Source organism: Botrytis sinoallii (genome assembly GCF_014898435.1).
Source record: "Botrytis sinoallii strain Bc 23 chromosome Unknown BSIN_004, whole genome shotgun sequence".
NCBI classification, from domain to species: Eukaryota; Fungi; Ascomycota; class Leotiomycetes; order Helotiales; family Sclerotiniaceae; genus Botrytis; species Botrytis sinoallii.
The window spans coordinates 2405927-2421563 of NW_024066031.1; the positions used below are offsets into that span (position 1 = coordinate 2405927).

Sequence of the window (15637 nt, forward strand, 5' to 3'; positions counted from 1 at the left end):
CTCAATCAAGGGTCATCGCTACGCCTCATAGAACCTAAGTCTCCCTAAAACAGATGTCCGGGGATAAGCTGGGCAAAATTTGATCCTATACCCACAGGTCAAGAGAGGATGGGTCCTAAGACAGGTCACAACTTGATCAATAATCTCACTTTCTCGGGTGAGATAACAACACCTTTGACGCCACATAATTTAGGAAGACCTGAAAAGAAGTGAGTGACACAATGAAGACAACACACGTGGTGGCTATGGATGTACACTAATAAACACTCATAGCATGTTGTGTTGAAATGGGTCGTGGGCGCACGTCCATCCTACCAATGTGCGACGTTAAAATCCGAGGTCAATTTTTTCTTCATCGTGTGTCTAAGTATTTTCATTTAACATTTTTAACAAAGTGGGCAGATAAACACTCAATGAAGGGATTCTCATTAAACCCCCTTTCTCATACTTCGATCCTACTTCAAAAATGCAAAGTGGGGTCTACGTTGAGTAGCCAAGTATTTCATTGCCGTGCTTTTCAATGAATGTAACATTCATGGGTAATAGCTGTAAGAGCCATGGCCAGAACAGTTCAGCACCTTAAGGTGTGGGCGATAGTTAAGGCTGAACAATATTGAATTCTTGCTAGTCTACTCTGTCAATAGTCGTGTTGTGTTGCCAGGGCTAGACATTTAGATCAAGGAACCTCCGATTTGACGAATTACTAGCGCCACAGGGGCCCCATGTATACTGCGGGTCCTCAATACACTCTCTCGACCATCGCACATCCGATAAGAGTCCTGCCAAAGCTTGCAGGATACTCTATTTTTTCAGGAAACAGGTTGTGGTGATCGCGTGAAGCATTGGGCTATAATGTGAAATCTCCTCGAGCTTTGTCTGAGTTTTGATAGTGCAACTTTTTACTTTAGCATCACTCGTTTCTTCCTACAGCAAAAATGCAGAAAGTTATATCTCACGTCAACACTCCAAAGAGTACCCCTCAATCTGAGGAAAACAGTCGTGCGCAGACTCCTGTTGGTACTTCCAATCCATTCGCGACACCTCCATATTCAAGACCTGCCTCGACAATTGGGGCTCGATCTGGATTTCAGTATGCCGAAGTCCCTGGAACAGGATACTTTCGATCTCGTCGCGTTCGCAAAGCAGATGCTATACCTCTTCCGGTAAACAAGAAGGCAAAGAAGGAGGCCCTATTGTGGGTTTTTCCTCTTTGCGGCTTGCTTCTTGGATTGGGTCTAACTGGTCTCATTATTTACTTGAAACTATCTGAAATCACACACCACAAGTACTGCCCAGTCCTTTTGGAAGACTTTTCCTCTGGTGCTTTAGATCCAAATATTTGGACAACAGAAGTTCAAGTAGGAGGTTATGGGTCAGTTTCCTCCCTTACGTACATACATTCGGACTCTGACAATCAAAACAGAAATGGCCAATTTGAGCAAACCACAACAGATGCCGAGAATTTGTTCATTCAAGATGGGCAGCTTTACATTAAGCCTACAATTCAAGATGCATCGTTGATCACCACCAACAATATCATCAATCTCACCGCCGATGGAACTTGCACCACCACTTCCAATATACTTGTTAATTGTGTCACTTCTACAAACACAACCAACGGGACTATCGTGCAACCAGCCAAGTCCGCTCGCATCAATACCAAGCTTGGTGCCACCATTAAGTACGGAAAGGTTGAGGTCAAGGCTAAGCTACCGAAAGGAGATTGGCTCTGGCCAGCCATTTGGATGCTGCCAGTTGAGGATACCTATGGATCCTGGCCACAGAGTGGTGAGATCGATATCATGGAATCGCGTGGCAACAACTACACCTACAGTCTTGGAGGCAACAATTTCGTATTCAGTTCTTTGCATTGGGGTCCAGATTTGGCCAGCGATGCATACAAAAAGACCACCAACGTGAGAGCTGCTTTACATTCCCAGTTCGGTGATGATTTCCACATTTACGGCTTGGAGTGGACCGAGAAGTTTATCTTTGCGTATGTTGATAACACGCTGCGCCAAGTCATGTATTGGCCGTTTTCCAGTCCATTGTGGCCACAGGGAAATTTCCCCTTGAGCGATTCCAATGGAACAGCGATCGTGGATCCATGGTCACAAACGGGCCGAAAAAATACCCCGTTCGATCAAGAATTTTATCTTATCTTAAACGTTGCTGTTGGAGGGGAGAATGGCTGGTTCCTGGATGGAGCAGATGGAAAGCCATGGGTTGATGGAAGCGCATCTGCAAAGCTCGATTTCTGGAAAGCTCGAAACGAGTGGCTTCCTACATGGGAGAAGAGTGGACAAATGATTGTGGACCAAGTGAACATGTGGCAACAGTGTGATTAGCTTTAGCTTGACAAAGACTGGACAGGAACGAGTTACTGTAATGATCGGCGTAATTAGGATAGGAAACGGACCCTGGAGGATTTCTTTGGATATGACGAGTTTAATGGATTTCTAGTTATTATTAGACGGGACAAACAAAGCAACATACTATAATTTTCGAGATATGGATTTTGAATATGACCTTGATTTCCAATGCATGTTCACCTGCAAATGCTAAGCAACAAGATCCACTGTTAGCCTGCATCGGAATAAAACACACGCACACGGACGGGAGATTCCTTGCCAACAATATCTCATTGCTGGCTTTGGTTGCATTCAATATAAATCAATTGGGGGCAGGAAAACCAAGTTTCGCGAGATTGAACTATTCATCGAACGTATAGCACTATAAGTGATATTGCATTCTTGATATTAATGGCGACATCTTCATGTACTACGGCTGAAAGGAGGCGAGAGATCCCGGAAACCGTCACATCAGCTCGGCTAGGGAAGACGGCATTAGAGATTACCTGACAGTAACACAACAGAACACTTTCCGGACCGCTCTTCGTCTGAAGTTCCTGTCCCAATACAGCACCTCGATCTGCCGAGCACTTCCACTGCCAGTATTTCTAACTAGGTACCAACAATATTCCGCTTTTGAAAGCTTACATCTATACTACATCACTCAGGGACCACAACTTATATGGCCGATGGTACACAACAGAATAACGTTGTATGTCCTTATCATATCATCGTAGATTGATCATTGTAGTACGGTCGCATCAAAGTCGTTTTCATATGTTCATTCATGCAATGTGCTTCGTTTAGAATTTGTTGGGATCTCATTGACACATCAATCACATGTTTATCTTCGAGGCAACAAAAAGCATCCTAGGCAGCATTACTTACTTATCGTTCACGCATATGTACTATAACAACATGCTTGTATTGTGCACCTCGAAAAAATCGCCATTTGAAATCCTGAACTCGGATTTTCTTTTTACGACGGTTGAGATATGAGAATGCGTATCTTGGATTTCGATACGACAATCAGGTCCGACAGGGTTCTGTATGGATCAGAGTTTTAAGCCCTTGAAGAACATCACCACGCATCCCGCGTTCTGTGGGTCATATGTGGATCATTACGAACTGATTGGTGCAAGAGGTTGGGTAGACAACTGCAGGTTCTCCTCTTAATAACTGGCACACCAAATCGTGTTCGTCCAATTTTCGCAAAATATCGCTCGAAGTGGTTACCTAGACACAGCGTAGAAGAATCTTTTCATCTCCAGCTGAGCTTTGGAACGGCCTTGTACCCAGATTCAGCCTTCTAGGTGGATTTGGAATCCATTTCTTTAGACGGATACAAGCGAGCAGGACAGGGCAAGATAAGGCTGCCACGTTGGATCTACCATTTTTTTCAATCCGATTTCCACTTTAGTGATGCTAGGCGATAAGCTTCCTTATTTGGCATGAGATTGGACCATTTCGAGCGTATCATTTCCTAAATCGATAACTCTCCGACTGTCAGACGGATGAACCGCTGATTTTGGAAGATAGTACCATTGAAGATCGATAGCCTCAAAGTCAGAAATAAACGACAAACCATATTAGCCAGACGCGTCTGCGACCCTACTAACTATTGAAATACCATTGGCCTGTCAAAAACCGCATTCAGTTGTTGCAATATGCATCGCGAGAGATTAGAAGTCCATGGTTGTTGATACGAGCGTATACTGATAAGCAACCCTGGATGATTTTGTTTACCCTTGTTGTCCAATTATGAAGTTCAATATTTCCATGCAGGCAAAAATCCCCTCACCATATGTACAACGGCACTATAGGCCAACAGCACTTCAACTCAGCTAGTTTCGCTCGAGTCCCAACAGAAGCGATGTCTATGGACCAGATTGTGCGAGTGTTCTTCTCCCTGTCGACAGTCTGAGCTGCAGATATTCCTTGTCTTATACGACCTAGATCATTATCAAGCGATAGATCTTCCCAAGGATGGCTTCAAGTAATTGACGAAGCTCTGCTCGAAATACAACATGCTTTCGGACACTGGCCGGTCCGACGTTTATGCATACTTCTCAGAGTTTGGCTGTGTTCAATGGAATTAAAGTGGAAACTTTGAGGGAAATCTTCTAGGATTCAGGCTGATCGGCGGAAAGCCGTCAAAAGTACCAAAGTTCCTTTCGGGGGATATCGATTGGACTAGGGTCGAAACCCACGTTCATGCTTTTCACAATTTACGCTCAGTTCTAGACGCTATCATGTAGGTGATGCTCCGATCAAACCCATGAAATCTTCCCGTCTGGCTGAAGGGTGGCTCTGTATCTATCTTGAGCTGGCATGCAAAAATGGTAGGCTGTCGGTGTCGCCTTCTTGTGGGCATCTATATTATGTGTTTGTGTCTTCGTCCATGTGTCTATCCGTTTCTCTTTTCTCATCGTCGTGCAAACCACTTTCGTTACTTGAGCCACCTTCTTTAAAGCTCTCTTAATCATGGGTGTTCTTAGCTATTTCAAGATCTCAAAGCCTGAGAAGTCTGAATCAAGCAAAGAGAAAGCTCCAGCTGCCCCAAATTCTGTCGTTGAAAATGATTCTCCTCGTCATGGCTACTCAGACCCATCACCTACTGCATCGAGCAGGCAAAGCTTGTATAGCAACAATCGTTTAGACGACATCAGACATCAAGTTATTCTCAATTATCTATGGCAGAAACAAAGAGGTCTGATGTGGATTATGGATAACTCAGGTCAGCATGAGGGTGTCATGGTACGCAAAGATAGGACAGAATATCTTTGTCGTCCTCCAGCACTAGCTAGCTCCACCTTTGGTAGGGCGATGAAGATCATGAACGTTTCTGTAAGTTTCACTCTTTAAGCATAATACTAGCCTGGAAACATGATACTAATGTGGGGTATAGGCTGCTATGACCATCAACTCCACTGTCGTTCAACCATTTCTGACAAGGTCGCCCGACGCCCTTGATGTACCTCTTACCAATGGCCTTCGAGTCCAGATTCTACCAACACTTGAAGATCTTCCCCGTGCTCGCAGAGCTCACTATGCTGCTTTCATTGCTAGAGAAGCTCTTCTCGTTGTTTGGGAAGATGACCCAACACTACTATTTGACAGAGCCAAAGCAATCGAGGACGGTCTACTACAGACTATCTGGAACGCAACTGAACACGAAAAGAGTGAATCACAACCTCGAACTCAAGTCCGCGAGCTTGACGAAGAGTCAGGGCAGTCTATCGTTGAAGAGAGACCGACCATGTACCTCAATTCATTCATGGTCTCTTGTTCAATTTGTCTTCTGGTTTGTATTATGGGTTTAGGATACGCTCAGCTGGCAATCGAAGTCGTAGTATTGAAGCATTGGATATCTCTTGCCTATCTGATTGTCACTCCAATTTACTGCTTCTTTTCCTTGGTATGTTCTCCACAATATCAGATTTCGTCTTTATGGTTGCTAACGTTAGATAGTTCTTCACAAACGTTGTAATCGGAGTTCTCATGCAGTGCTTCGGTCCAATTCAGCAACTGAATAGGAACACCAAGTTCTTCTCTGCGAAAGCACCTCCTCGTCTTCTTACCACGACACTACCACATGTCACCATTCAATGTCCTGTGTATAAAGAAGGCTTAGCTGCCGTCATTGCTCCAACAGTCTCCTCAATCAAAAAAGCAATCTCTACCTACGAATTGCAAGGAGGCTCCGCAAATATATTTATCAACGATGACGGTCTTCAACTTCTCGATGAAGCTGCTCGACAACAAAGAATTGACTTTTACGCTGATCATGGTATTGGCTGGACAGCCCGTCCTCCCAATGGTCAAAATGGATACGAACGTAAAGGAAAATTCAAGAAAGCCTCAAACATGAACTACGGACTTGCCTTATCCAATTCCATTGAAGAGAAACTTCAAGACATCGAAAGACCAGCTACCTGGACTCAGGTTGATGAAGTTGCAGCTTTTGAATCATGTATGTCGGACGTTCTTGATGAGAACCCCGAAGCATGGGCTGAAGGCAACATTAGAATTGGTGACTACATTCTGCTCATTGACTCCGATACTCAGGTTCCAGAAGATTGCTTGCTTGATGCTGCTAGCGAAATGGAACAATCTCCAGATGTCGGCATCATTCAATTCTCTTCTGCTGTCATGCAAGTATCGCACAACTTTTTCGAAAATGGCATTACTTTCTTCACAAATCTCATCTACTCTGCTATTCGTTACGGTGTTGCCAATGGTGGTGTGGCAGCGTTTGTAGGTCACAATGCAATCCTTCGATGGTCTGCTATCCAAGAGATCGCTTTCGAGGATGAAGAAGGTCATGAACGATTCTGGTCTGAGTCCTGTGTCTCTGAGGACTTTGACATGGCTCTACGATTACAACTTAAGCACTATACCATCCGCATGGCTGCCTGGGCTGGTGATGGATTCAAAGAAGGTGTATCTCTCACTGTTTACGATGAATTGACCCGCTGGCAAAAATATGGTAAGCTCAATCATTCCTTGCGCTTTTGAATCTTGCTGACCTTTCGATAGCTTATGGATGTAACGAGCTTATGTTCAACCCTATTAGAACATGGTTGTGGAAGTCTCCATTCACACCTCTCTTCCGTAAATTCATCTGTTCCAGTATCGACATTGGCTCGAAAGTTCAAATCGTTGCGTACATCGGCACATACTATGCATTGGGTAGTGCATGGTTAATTTGTCTTGCAAACTACGTATTCGTTGGTCTTTGGAATGGATATCTCGATCGTGCTTATGTTGATTCATGGCAAAATTGGCTCGCAATTACTGTGGTGTTTACTGGAGCGGGTAATGTCGGTCTTGCCGTACAACGTCATCGTTCTGGTGAAAAATCCTTCCTTCCTGCTAGTAAGTCTTCCTAATCTCATCGTCACTCTCTTCTCCATCTATCTCTCTACACTCATGGAAGGCCCTCAAACTAACGTCTTCCTTTCCAGTCCTTGAAAACTTAAAATGGTGTTTCATGTTCATGATATTCTTCGGTGGCGTCTCTCTTCACATGTCCCAAGCGCTTCTCTGCCACATGTTTGAGATCAACATGACATGGGGTGCCACTTCAAAGGAAGTTGAATTTTCCAATTTCTTCCTCGAAGTCCCCAAGATTCTCAAGACCTTCAAGTACACATACTTAATGTGCATATTCGGTATCGTATTGATGGTTATTATGGCAGAAGCTCCCTTCTTACCCTGGAGTTACAACATCGATGATTTTATTGCAATCTTTCCTCTGGGGGTCATGGTTGCAAGTCATCTACTTCTGCCGGTGGCGCTGAATCCGGAAATGATGACATTTAGTTGGTAGGGGATGAGGATATGCGAAATTAATTTAATGTTGGGAAATTTGGAATGGGATACCCAGGACGCTCTTTATTGTTTGTTTGATTTGGGGGCATTCTATGGTTGATGATTGGTATGATACTCATCTTATGAAGGAAGGAATAGGAGGTACAAGCTTAATTGGTTAGACGGAATGGGTTTAAAGTACATAATCTGGCATACAGAATTTTAATATGAATGATATAAGGATAAATGATCTTTCTCGGGCGTGTGTGAATAAGTGTCAGTCTTGTAATCCTAGTCGACCAAACACTTTCGGCCACGATTTGAACATAAATATTCAAGGGTAAGATTGGATGATTTTGCTTAGCTACCAGTAGTATTCGCGAGCGTCGATGTTTTCCGCTCTCTTCGCATCTTCCTTCACTCTCATCTGACGACCTTTGAGGCGGGCTTTGACACTTCAATCTTCTGAGATATACAGATAAATATCACGTCTAGTGCAACCACTCCGGATGAGATACTCCAAGACATTGAAGTTAGTGATTTGATTACGTCGCGAACCGATGAGCGGAGTGAGAAGATATTCGTATTCGCAAGAGTCTTGAAAAAAATCCCAACTCTCTTGATGAAGTTAACAAGAACATGAACCGACCCCAAAAGTTACAAAATTAAATTCTGAATTGAAGTTTACCGGACATTCGCATGTTTTTGTTTTTGAACTTGAGATGAGAATTAGTACAGCATTGGCTGATTGGAAAGCGAAAGTCTCATCTCCCTTTCTTGTATCCATACGATTTACATTCCTTGCCCAAGCCACTTTTATGACGAGATTTAGGATCAGATTGGTTCCTTCTGAATCAGTGGCTTGTCTTATTTCACAAAACAGTACCGAGGCAAGGTATCTTGATATATTCAAAGGATACCACCTTTCATAATAATTATAAATGGCCCGCTGGCGCAATGGTAGCGCATTGCTTTCCGGTAGCAAAGGCTGTGGGTTCGAGTCCCATGCGGGTCGGTATGTTTTTGAGATTTGTTTTTGAATGATGGAGTCATGATTCGATTTGAATGTGTGTCTGTCACTTTGCGGCAAAGAGGGATTCTTGTCTTTTGTAGATTTTTTTCCAGTGAATCATTTTCATTCTCCTAAAGCCGTTTTCGTAACATTGCCTAGCTGGAAAGAAGCGATCATGATTTACTGATCATCGTCGTCTGATGAACCAATGTTTTTCGATGCAAGAGCATGAGATGATGCTATTGAGATCGTGCTTGTTGAAAAACATGGCAGTAAATAGATTGAAAGTATAGTATCATGGAAGTATGGACTTGATTTGAGAGTGCATTTTGGCTTTCTGGGCATCTAGTTGAGATTTGTTGGAGGAGGACTACCAAGTGCCAAGGATTTGGCTTGATAACACGATTGTATATTTAGGGCTCCTTGATGAGAATTGGAAATCCTGGTGTTAGATATCACATCATCATCATATTGGTTGTTTACTTCTCTTTGCCCCAGATGGTGGTGGTTGTAGGAGGGGAGAGCGGGGATGAGAATGAATCTGCTTAACAACATATGTCAATTCAACATATGTTAATTGTGCTTGCATCAAGAACTGTGAAACTGATTGCAACGGACATAGTATTAGTTCAGCTCATCGTAAGAGGGAGACTCGTCTTAGAAGAGATGCCGACGCAGTCTAAAAGCTGAGGGTCTTGGGTTGAAGAGAGATCTGAAAGTCCTTAAATTTTGTTAGAGAAACACGACTTAGGATTTGGTGCTTGCTTCATCTACCTTGTTATAGCTCAAGCCAGCATGTAAACATATATCTATTCTGCATATCTCTAAATTTCTAAGTCCATAGGACACTCGAAGCAGAAGTTCTGCTGAGCTGACCAATCGGATGCCATAACGACTCGGCTGAGTGAGTCTTGAAGTCTTTTCTTCAAAGTTTCAATGGCAAGCAGAACTTATCAAACTTTGAACTATTCTAAGAGAGATTCTGACTGTGATCTTTAAAAACTCATGATCCATCTACTCATGATGTTGGTGAGTCACTCAATGAACGTTTGATATGAAAATTACATAGCTGTCACAATACAAACCAAGAGAAACAAATAGCGAATGAATGACTAGCATCGAATTAAGTGCATAAATTGGCCAGATCCGCCAAATCCATATTAAAACTCTGTTGGATATCTTTGCAACTTAAAGTTTAGTATTATCCTTCTACTTTGTGGAAGCCTGTTTTGCTACTGCAAGAGTAATTTCACAGATAACGCAGCGTACATCAATACCTTACACCATATCCGACTATCAAAACTCCTCCAAAATAATGTCTGTACTTCCGAATTCTACTGATCTCGAGAATCCAAAAGTCGACCTTAAGGCTATCGACAAACTCAATGCTCCAAACCCCGATGTCGCCGAAGCAAAGTTCAAATATGTAGAGAGCTACATGTTTCGGGGGATGGAATTCCAGCAGCTAGCAAAATACATAAAATGGAAGGACGATGAGAGAGATGTGTATGCCGAAGGTCATAATGGCCATGTTATCGGGGATTGGTGGCCTTATCCACTTGGCTACCAGAGAGATAGGGCACATGCGTTCATAGATAGGGGAACAGGTGGAAAGGCTGGTGTGGGAGCTGTGTCTATCGTCTTGGGGCCCGGTGGTGGCAAGAATAAGGGCTACGAGAACAAGGACTATGGTGACGTGTGTTAATATTCTCATGAAATCTTAGGGGTATGGCTAACTAAAGCATAAGAAAATTTTCTATCTCGCCGACAATACGGATTTGATGGATTTGAGCTTTTTTGGAAAGAACACAGCGGGCACATGTATTCGAGTTATTCGTGGAGCAAACTCTAAATCTGTTCACGCGCCGCCGGTTGGTTTCAGATATGATGGGCTCTATAAGATCACTGTCAAAGTTCCCATCGCAGGAAAGTCTTGGTACGAACTCGAACGGCTTGAAAATCAGAAACCTATGAATAAGTTGCACCCAACTGACGAGGAAGTTGATGAATTCTACAAACAGAATAACTGGATTGGTGTAAACTGATGGGGTAGCTATGTAAATAGTTGAAGATGAATCCATGATGCCGATTTCCTTGTTTTACTAAAACACCATGAAATTCACACCTTGATCTTCGACTCATTGAAAGACTTGACATCTCCGCAACACATAGTGTTCGCAGGACTCACTAGAGGTTCTCATCAAAGCACAGGACATTTGGCATCTAAACAACCCGCTTTTCTGATCTACAATGGATGTAATTGGTGACCTTCCTCTTGAGTTTCGCAGACCAGTATCAAACTTCCATCACCTAATAATCACCTTCTTCCGGAAGCACGAATAATAATACCCAGCTTTGTGTACCATTAGCTCCACGTATCACCACCACCGCCAGTCCCTCCGGGATAATTCAATGTCTATGAACATTTTCCTCGACTTAAGAGACAACTGTCAAAAGAGAAGAATTTTGCACGGGACACTCCTAGTTTTGACCTTGTGCAACGACTCTGATGTAAATGTAACATCCCCTCTGATTTTCGACAATAAATTCAAAAACTCGAGAATACAAAACATCGACTCAGGAACAGGCAAAAAGAAGTAACCATGAACATTGGAACACTAATCCCATTCGAAGGAGTGGAAACTCGTTCATTGAAACCCTCTGTCCACTTCATATTCATCCCCTGAATCCACCTCGCTAATCAGCCCACCAATCCGTAAGTGCAATTACCAAATCTCCGTTCCACACCTACTCCGTACATGTACATGTACAACCATACCTAATTCAATCCGGACCAACATCTTCCATATACCAAGCAACCCAATTCAATCATGCTAAAATCCCTTTCCCCCAAACATATCCATCTAATCCTCCACCAACCACAAAGCGGAACAATCACCATATTTGCCGAAACTTGCCATTTAGGCTAAATAGCAAAGTTTTACTTGCATTCAGCCTCAAGCGGGACTATCCTTTCGGAAATGAGGATTCGTATTATTGTTATCGGTACTTTGATGCATGGAAAACGGAGGTACAGATGTAGGGGATAGTGTAGGGTTTACGAGGTTGTTGTGAGAGATATATGAAGAGAATGAAGAGAATGAATTTTTATCCTGTAGTTTGTAGTGGCATGTGATGGGATTGTTAAGAGCGGGGTTACGCTTTGATGGGGAGATGAGAATCTATGGAAGGGAATGATTGGTACATTGGAGAAGGAATGGATTGCATACCTACCTGTGAAATGGAAGAAGTGTGAATAAATTGGAAGAAGAGAATAATTGTATTCACATCAAACAACCAAACAATCAAATTCACCCATTATCGTCCCATCCAAACTTTCCACGAGTTTCTTCTCTCGACTTTGTAGGATTAGCCCCACCTCCACACCCCACCATCCCACCTTCTCATCATTTATCTAATAAGTAACTTAACCCCGCTCTCCAAGAGGAAAGAAAGAAAGAAAGAACACTTCATAATAAACAAAACAATCTCTCTCTCCATCTCTCCCATCCAAACAATTTTCATCCCATTCCTCAAAACTCCATACCCAAAAACTCACAACAATCATGGCTTCCCCAACCCTCAAACTCAATTCCGGCCATGAAATGCCACAAGTCGGTTTCGGCTTATGGAAAGTCGACAATGCCACTTGCGCCGACACAGTCTACAACGCCATCAAAACCGGATATAGATTGTTCGACGGAGCATGCGGTAATTCCCTTTTCCCCAATTCTCCTCAAACCCCACTCCAAACCACCAACTAACTACCCACCCTAGACTACGGCAACGAAGTCGAAGCCGGACAAGGAGTCGCCCGCGCCATCAAAGAAGGCATCGTCAAACGCGAAGACCTCTTCATCGTCTCCAAACTCTGGAATTCCTTCCACGACGGCGACCGCGTGGGACCCATCACCCGCAAACAGCTCGCAGACTGGGGTATTGATTATTTCGATCTGTTTATTGTGCATTTCCCCGTTGCGCTGCGCTATGTAGATCCCTCTGTGCGCTATCCGCCCGGATGGCAGTACAGTGACAAGGAAGGCGATGTGCAACAGTCCAAAGCGAGTATTCAAGAGACCTGGCAGGCGATGGAGAAATTGGTCGATGAGGGATTGGCGAAGAGTATTGGAGTGAGCAATTTCCAAGGAGCGTTGTTGATGGATTTGTTGAGATATGCGAGAATTAGACCGGCGACGCTGCAGATTGAACATCATCCATATTTGGTGCAGAGCACTTTGTTGAAGTTGGCCGAGAGTGAGGGAATTAAGGTTACTGCTTAGTGAGTTTTCTTCTGGAGACTTGTGGAAGGGAAATCGTATACTGATTTATATATCTAGCTCATCATTCGGTCCACAATCATTCATCGAGCTTGGATGGGATCACGCTCAAAAGACTCCACCTCTTTTCGAGCATCCAGATATCTTGAAGATTGCTGAGAAGACCAAGAAGACTCCTGCTCAAGTTTTATTACGGTAAATCTTCTCCTTTTCCTCTTCTTTGAACCTTTCTATCTCGTCAAGCAATGCTAACCTCCAACAGCTGGGCAACCCAACGCGGTCTCGCCGTCATCCCCAAATCCAACAACCAATCCCGCCTGGAACAAAACTTGCACGTCACCGATTTCGATCTAGAGAAGGAAGATTTAGATTCCATTACTAAATTGGACCGAAATTTGAGATTCAACAACCCTACTGATGTAAGTTTATACTTTTGCCATCGAAGCTTGTTGTTAGTGTTCCCCTTACTAACAGCCGACCTTTTAGTATCTCGGAACATTACATATTTTCGCATAGGCATGAAATAGATGATAAAGGTTGATATGACAAATTTTGCTGCGCTTTCGATCGCTTCATTTCTTGCGAGAGTATCTAGATAATTGAAGCGTTGAACAAAAGCAATCGTTCCACCCGTGAAATTCTATATCCACTCTGCAATGTGCTCCTACGTATACGCACGCTGTGATATCCATGAAACCCATTGATTCCCACCAATAACTCCTTCGCCATGCTATAACATATATCTATGCCATGTATGTGCACAAATACCCCTCTGACCACCTTCCATTTATACACGCCAACATCCTGCCTGCACAAAGCGTATTCTATGAAACCCTAAACAAAAGCTATCGTAATGTTAGCATACAAGTCCACACCAATGACACAAGAAAAGAAAACTTACTAGCATCAATCTGCATAACCTGTGGTAACGTCAAGCGCACCTTATTTCGATACAACGCTGGCCCTTTCAACTGCAAAGGATTTCCCTCAAAATAAACTGTATTCAACTTTTCCTTGTCCTTCAAGTGTTCCTCCACATCGTTGAAATCCGCGATTTTATTGTAACTAGCCCATACCTCTTCTAATTGCTTCAGTCCCTCCAGCCCCTTCAGAGAGGATACTTCGTTATTTGAAATATCCAGCACGCGCAACTGAGAACAAGATTCCAGACCCGAAAGTGAACTAAGAGCATTGTGCGAGATATATAATTCTTCCAGACCCGAAAGTTTGTCCAAGCCCGTGATATCTCGAATGCGATTACTTTGGATACTCAGAATCTTCAAGTTTTGCAATGCGTCTAGATTCTTCATCTCGGTGATTTTGTTCTTGCCCAGCCATAGTTCCTCCAATCCTGTTAAAGTGTCTAAACCTTGAATTTCCCGAATTCGATTTGCGGCTAGTTCTAAGTTGCGTAGCTTGGAGAGACCTTCGAGGTTCTCGATAGTGGTTATTTTGTTCTGTACGAAATAAAGGTCGGTGAGAGAAGTGAGGTGGTTTAGTTTCTTGATGTGTTTTAATTTGTTGAAGGAGAGGTCGAGGGAGGTGAGATTGATGAGATCTTCGAGTCCCCGGATATGCGCGATTAGGTTGTCATATAGATCGAGGTCGGTGAGGGTGGCTGCGAGGCAAGAGAGATCTTCGATTGTACTGATCGTGTTTTGACGAAGACAAAGACGTTGGACTTGGGTGAAGCGTGAAAGACGGAGGGAAGGGATGGAGGAAATGCGTGCGTGTACTAGGTCGATTTCTTCGGTATCGAGGGGATAATCGTCAAGGAGATCTTTGTGATATCAGTATGTAAAATAAATGAGATATCTTTGACCAGGACGAATAAAGGGATGTATACCTTCATCTGCATTAATAACTTCCCCCGGCATAACATTTTCCTCGTCTGAATATTCAGGATCAGATATAGCTTCCGGGTTAGCAAGCTCTAACTTCTTGCCCTTTTCTTTCTCTACACGTAACTTTCCATCCCAGCCACTGCTACTACGAGGAGGGGTAGATTCTTGCGCATCATGTCCTGCGACGTCTTCCCCGTTGATGGAAATATGCGATAGACTGGTCGCCGTTTTATCTTCTTCGTTCGACATGGTGATCGTTTGGATATCGTTTTATTAGCTTACACCGCGAAGTCTGCTGTGTTGTTTTGAAATAAGATTTGCTAGTGTATGGAGGGGTATGTATGTATGTATGTTTGTTTGTTTGTTGTTGTGCTTGTAGTGGAGTGACGCCAGAAATTTAACTTGTGCTGACTTATATGTAGGTAATTACCGGAATTGGTGTCGGTAGGTATTCGAAGATAATTTGTAACTTTACCTAGACACCCGATCTCTGCGTAATTTGAATCCCATATAAGGTTATATCTTCTATCAATAGTAATATAAGTGCCTTGAAGCTTGAATCTTCTCAAGTGAATTAAAATATAGAGTTTCCCTTATCTTACGAGTAGAATTCTATTCTTGTTCGATTCGAAGAGATGCTCGCTGTTTCTACCTAGTCTCGGCCAAATTTGCATCATTAGCCTGATAATGATAAGGTTAAGATGGTATTTGGTGGGGAGGCGAGGGGAAGGTTCCGATGAAAGGTGTGGTGTGGCTCGCGTGGTTCACGAGCGAAGTGTGGCTGATGAGACTTGATAGTAGGTAGGTACCTCCACTAGGTAAGTGAAATAAACATCTAAA

At 43.2% G+C, this 15637-nt stretch overlaps 5 protein-coding genes across 5 annotated transcripts; 4 read left to right on the forward strand and 1 right to left on the reverse strand.

Annotated features, from left to right (window-relative positions):
• Positions 1-935: 935 nt before the first annotated feature.
• EAF02_003137 (uncharacterized protein) lies at positions 936-2348 on the forward strand (the record flags this gene model as incomplete). Its single annotated transcript, XM_038899185.1, has 2 exons — positions 936-1372; positions 1424-2348. 2 exons carry the CDS (start codon positions 936-938, stop codon positions 2346-2348), a joined length of 1362 nt encoding a protein of 453 aa, XP_038761473.1.
• Positions 2349-4076: 1728 nt separating this feature from the next.
• EAF02_003138 (uncharacterized protein) lies at positions 4077-7971 on the forward strand. The gene is made up of 5 exons (XM_038899186.1): positions 4077-5198; positions 5260-5769; positions 5823-6840; positions 6891-7229; positions 7319-7971. Exons 1-5 carry the CDS (start codon positions 4836-4838, stop codon positions 7681-7683), a joined length of 2595 nt encoding a protein of 864 aa, XP_038761474.1. The 5' UTR covers positions 4077-4835; the 3' UTR covers positions 7684-7971.
• A 2020-nt stretch (positions 7972-9991) lies between these two features.
• EAF02_003139 (uncharacterized protein) lies at positions 9992-10721 on the forward strand (the record flags this gene model as incomplete). Its single annotated transcript, XM_038899187.1, has 2 exons — positions 9992-10372; positions 10425-10721. The coding sequence occupies 2 exons, from the start codon at positions 9992-9994 to the stop codon at positions 10719-10721; spliced, it is 678 nt and encodes a 225-aa protein (XP_038761475.1).
• A 1521-nt stretch (positions 10722-12242) lies between these two features.
• Positions 12243-13469, forward strand: EAF02_003140 (uncharacterized protein; the record flags this gene model as incomplete). Its single annotated transcript, XM_038899188.1, has 5 exons — positions 12243-12387; positions 12454-12955; positions 13014-13148; positions 13216-13372; positions 13440-13469. 5 exons carry the CDS (start codon positions 12243-12245, stop codon positions 13467-13469), a joined length of 969 nt encoding a protein of 322 aa, XP_038761476.1.
• A 104-nt stretch (positions 13470-13573) lies between these two features.
• EAF02_003141 (uncharacterized protein) lies at positions 13574-15615 on the reverse strand. Its single transcript, XM_038899189.1, has 3 exons — positions 14800-15615; positions 13855-14733; positions 13574-13798 (listed from the first exon to the last, which is right to left on the reverse strand). The coding sequence occupies exons 1-3, from the start codon at positions 15044-15046 to the stop codon at positions 13788-13790; spliced, it is 1137 nt and encodes a 378-aa protein (XP_038761477.1). The 5' UTR covers positions 15047-15615; the 3' UTR covers positions 13574-13787.
• Between the last annotated feature and the right edge of the window lie 22 nt (positions 15616-15637).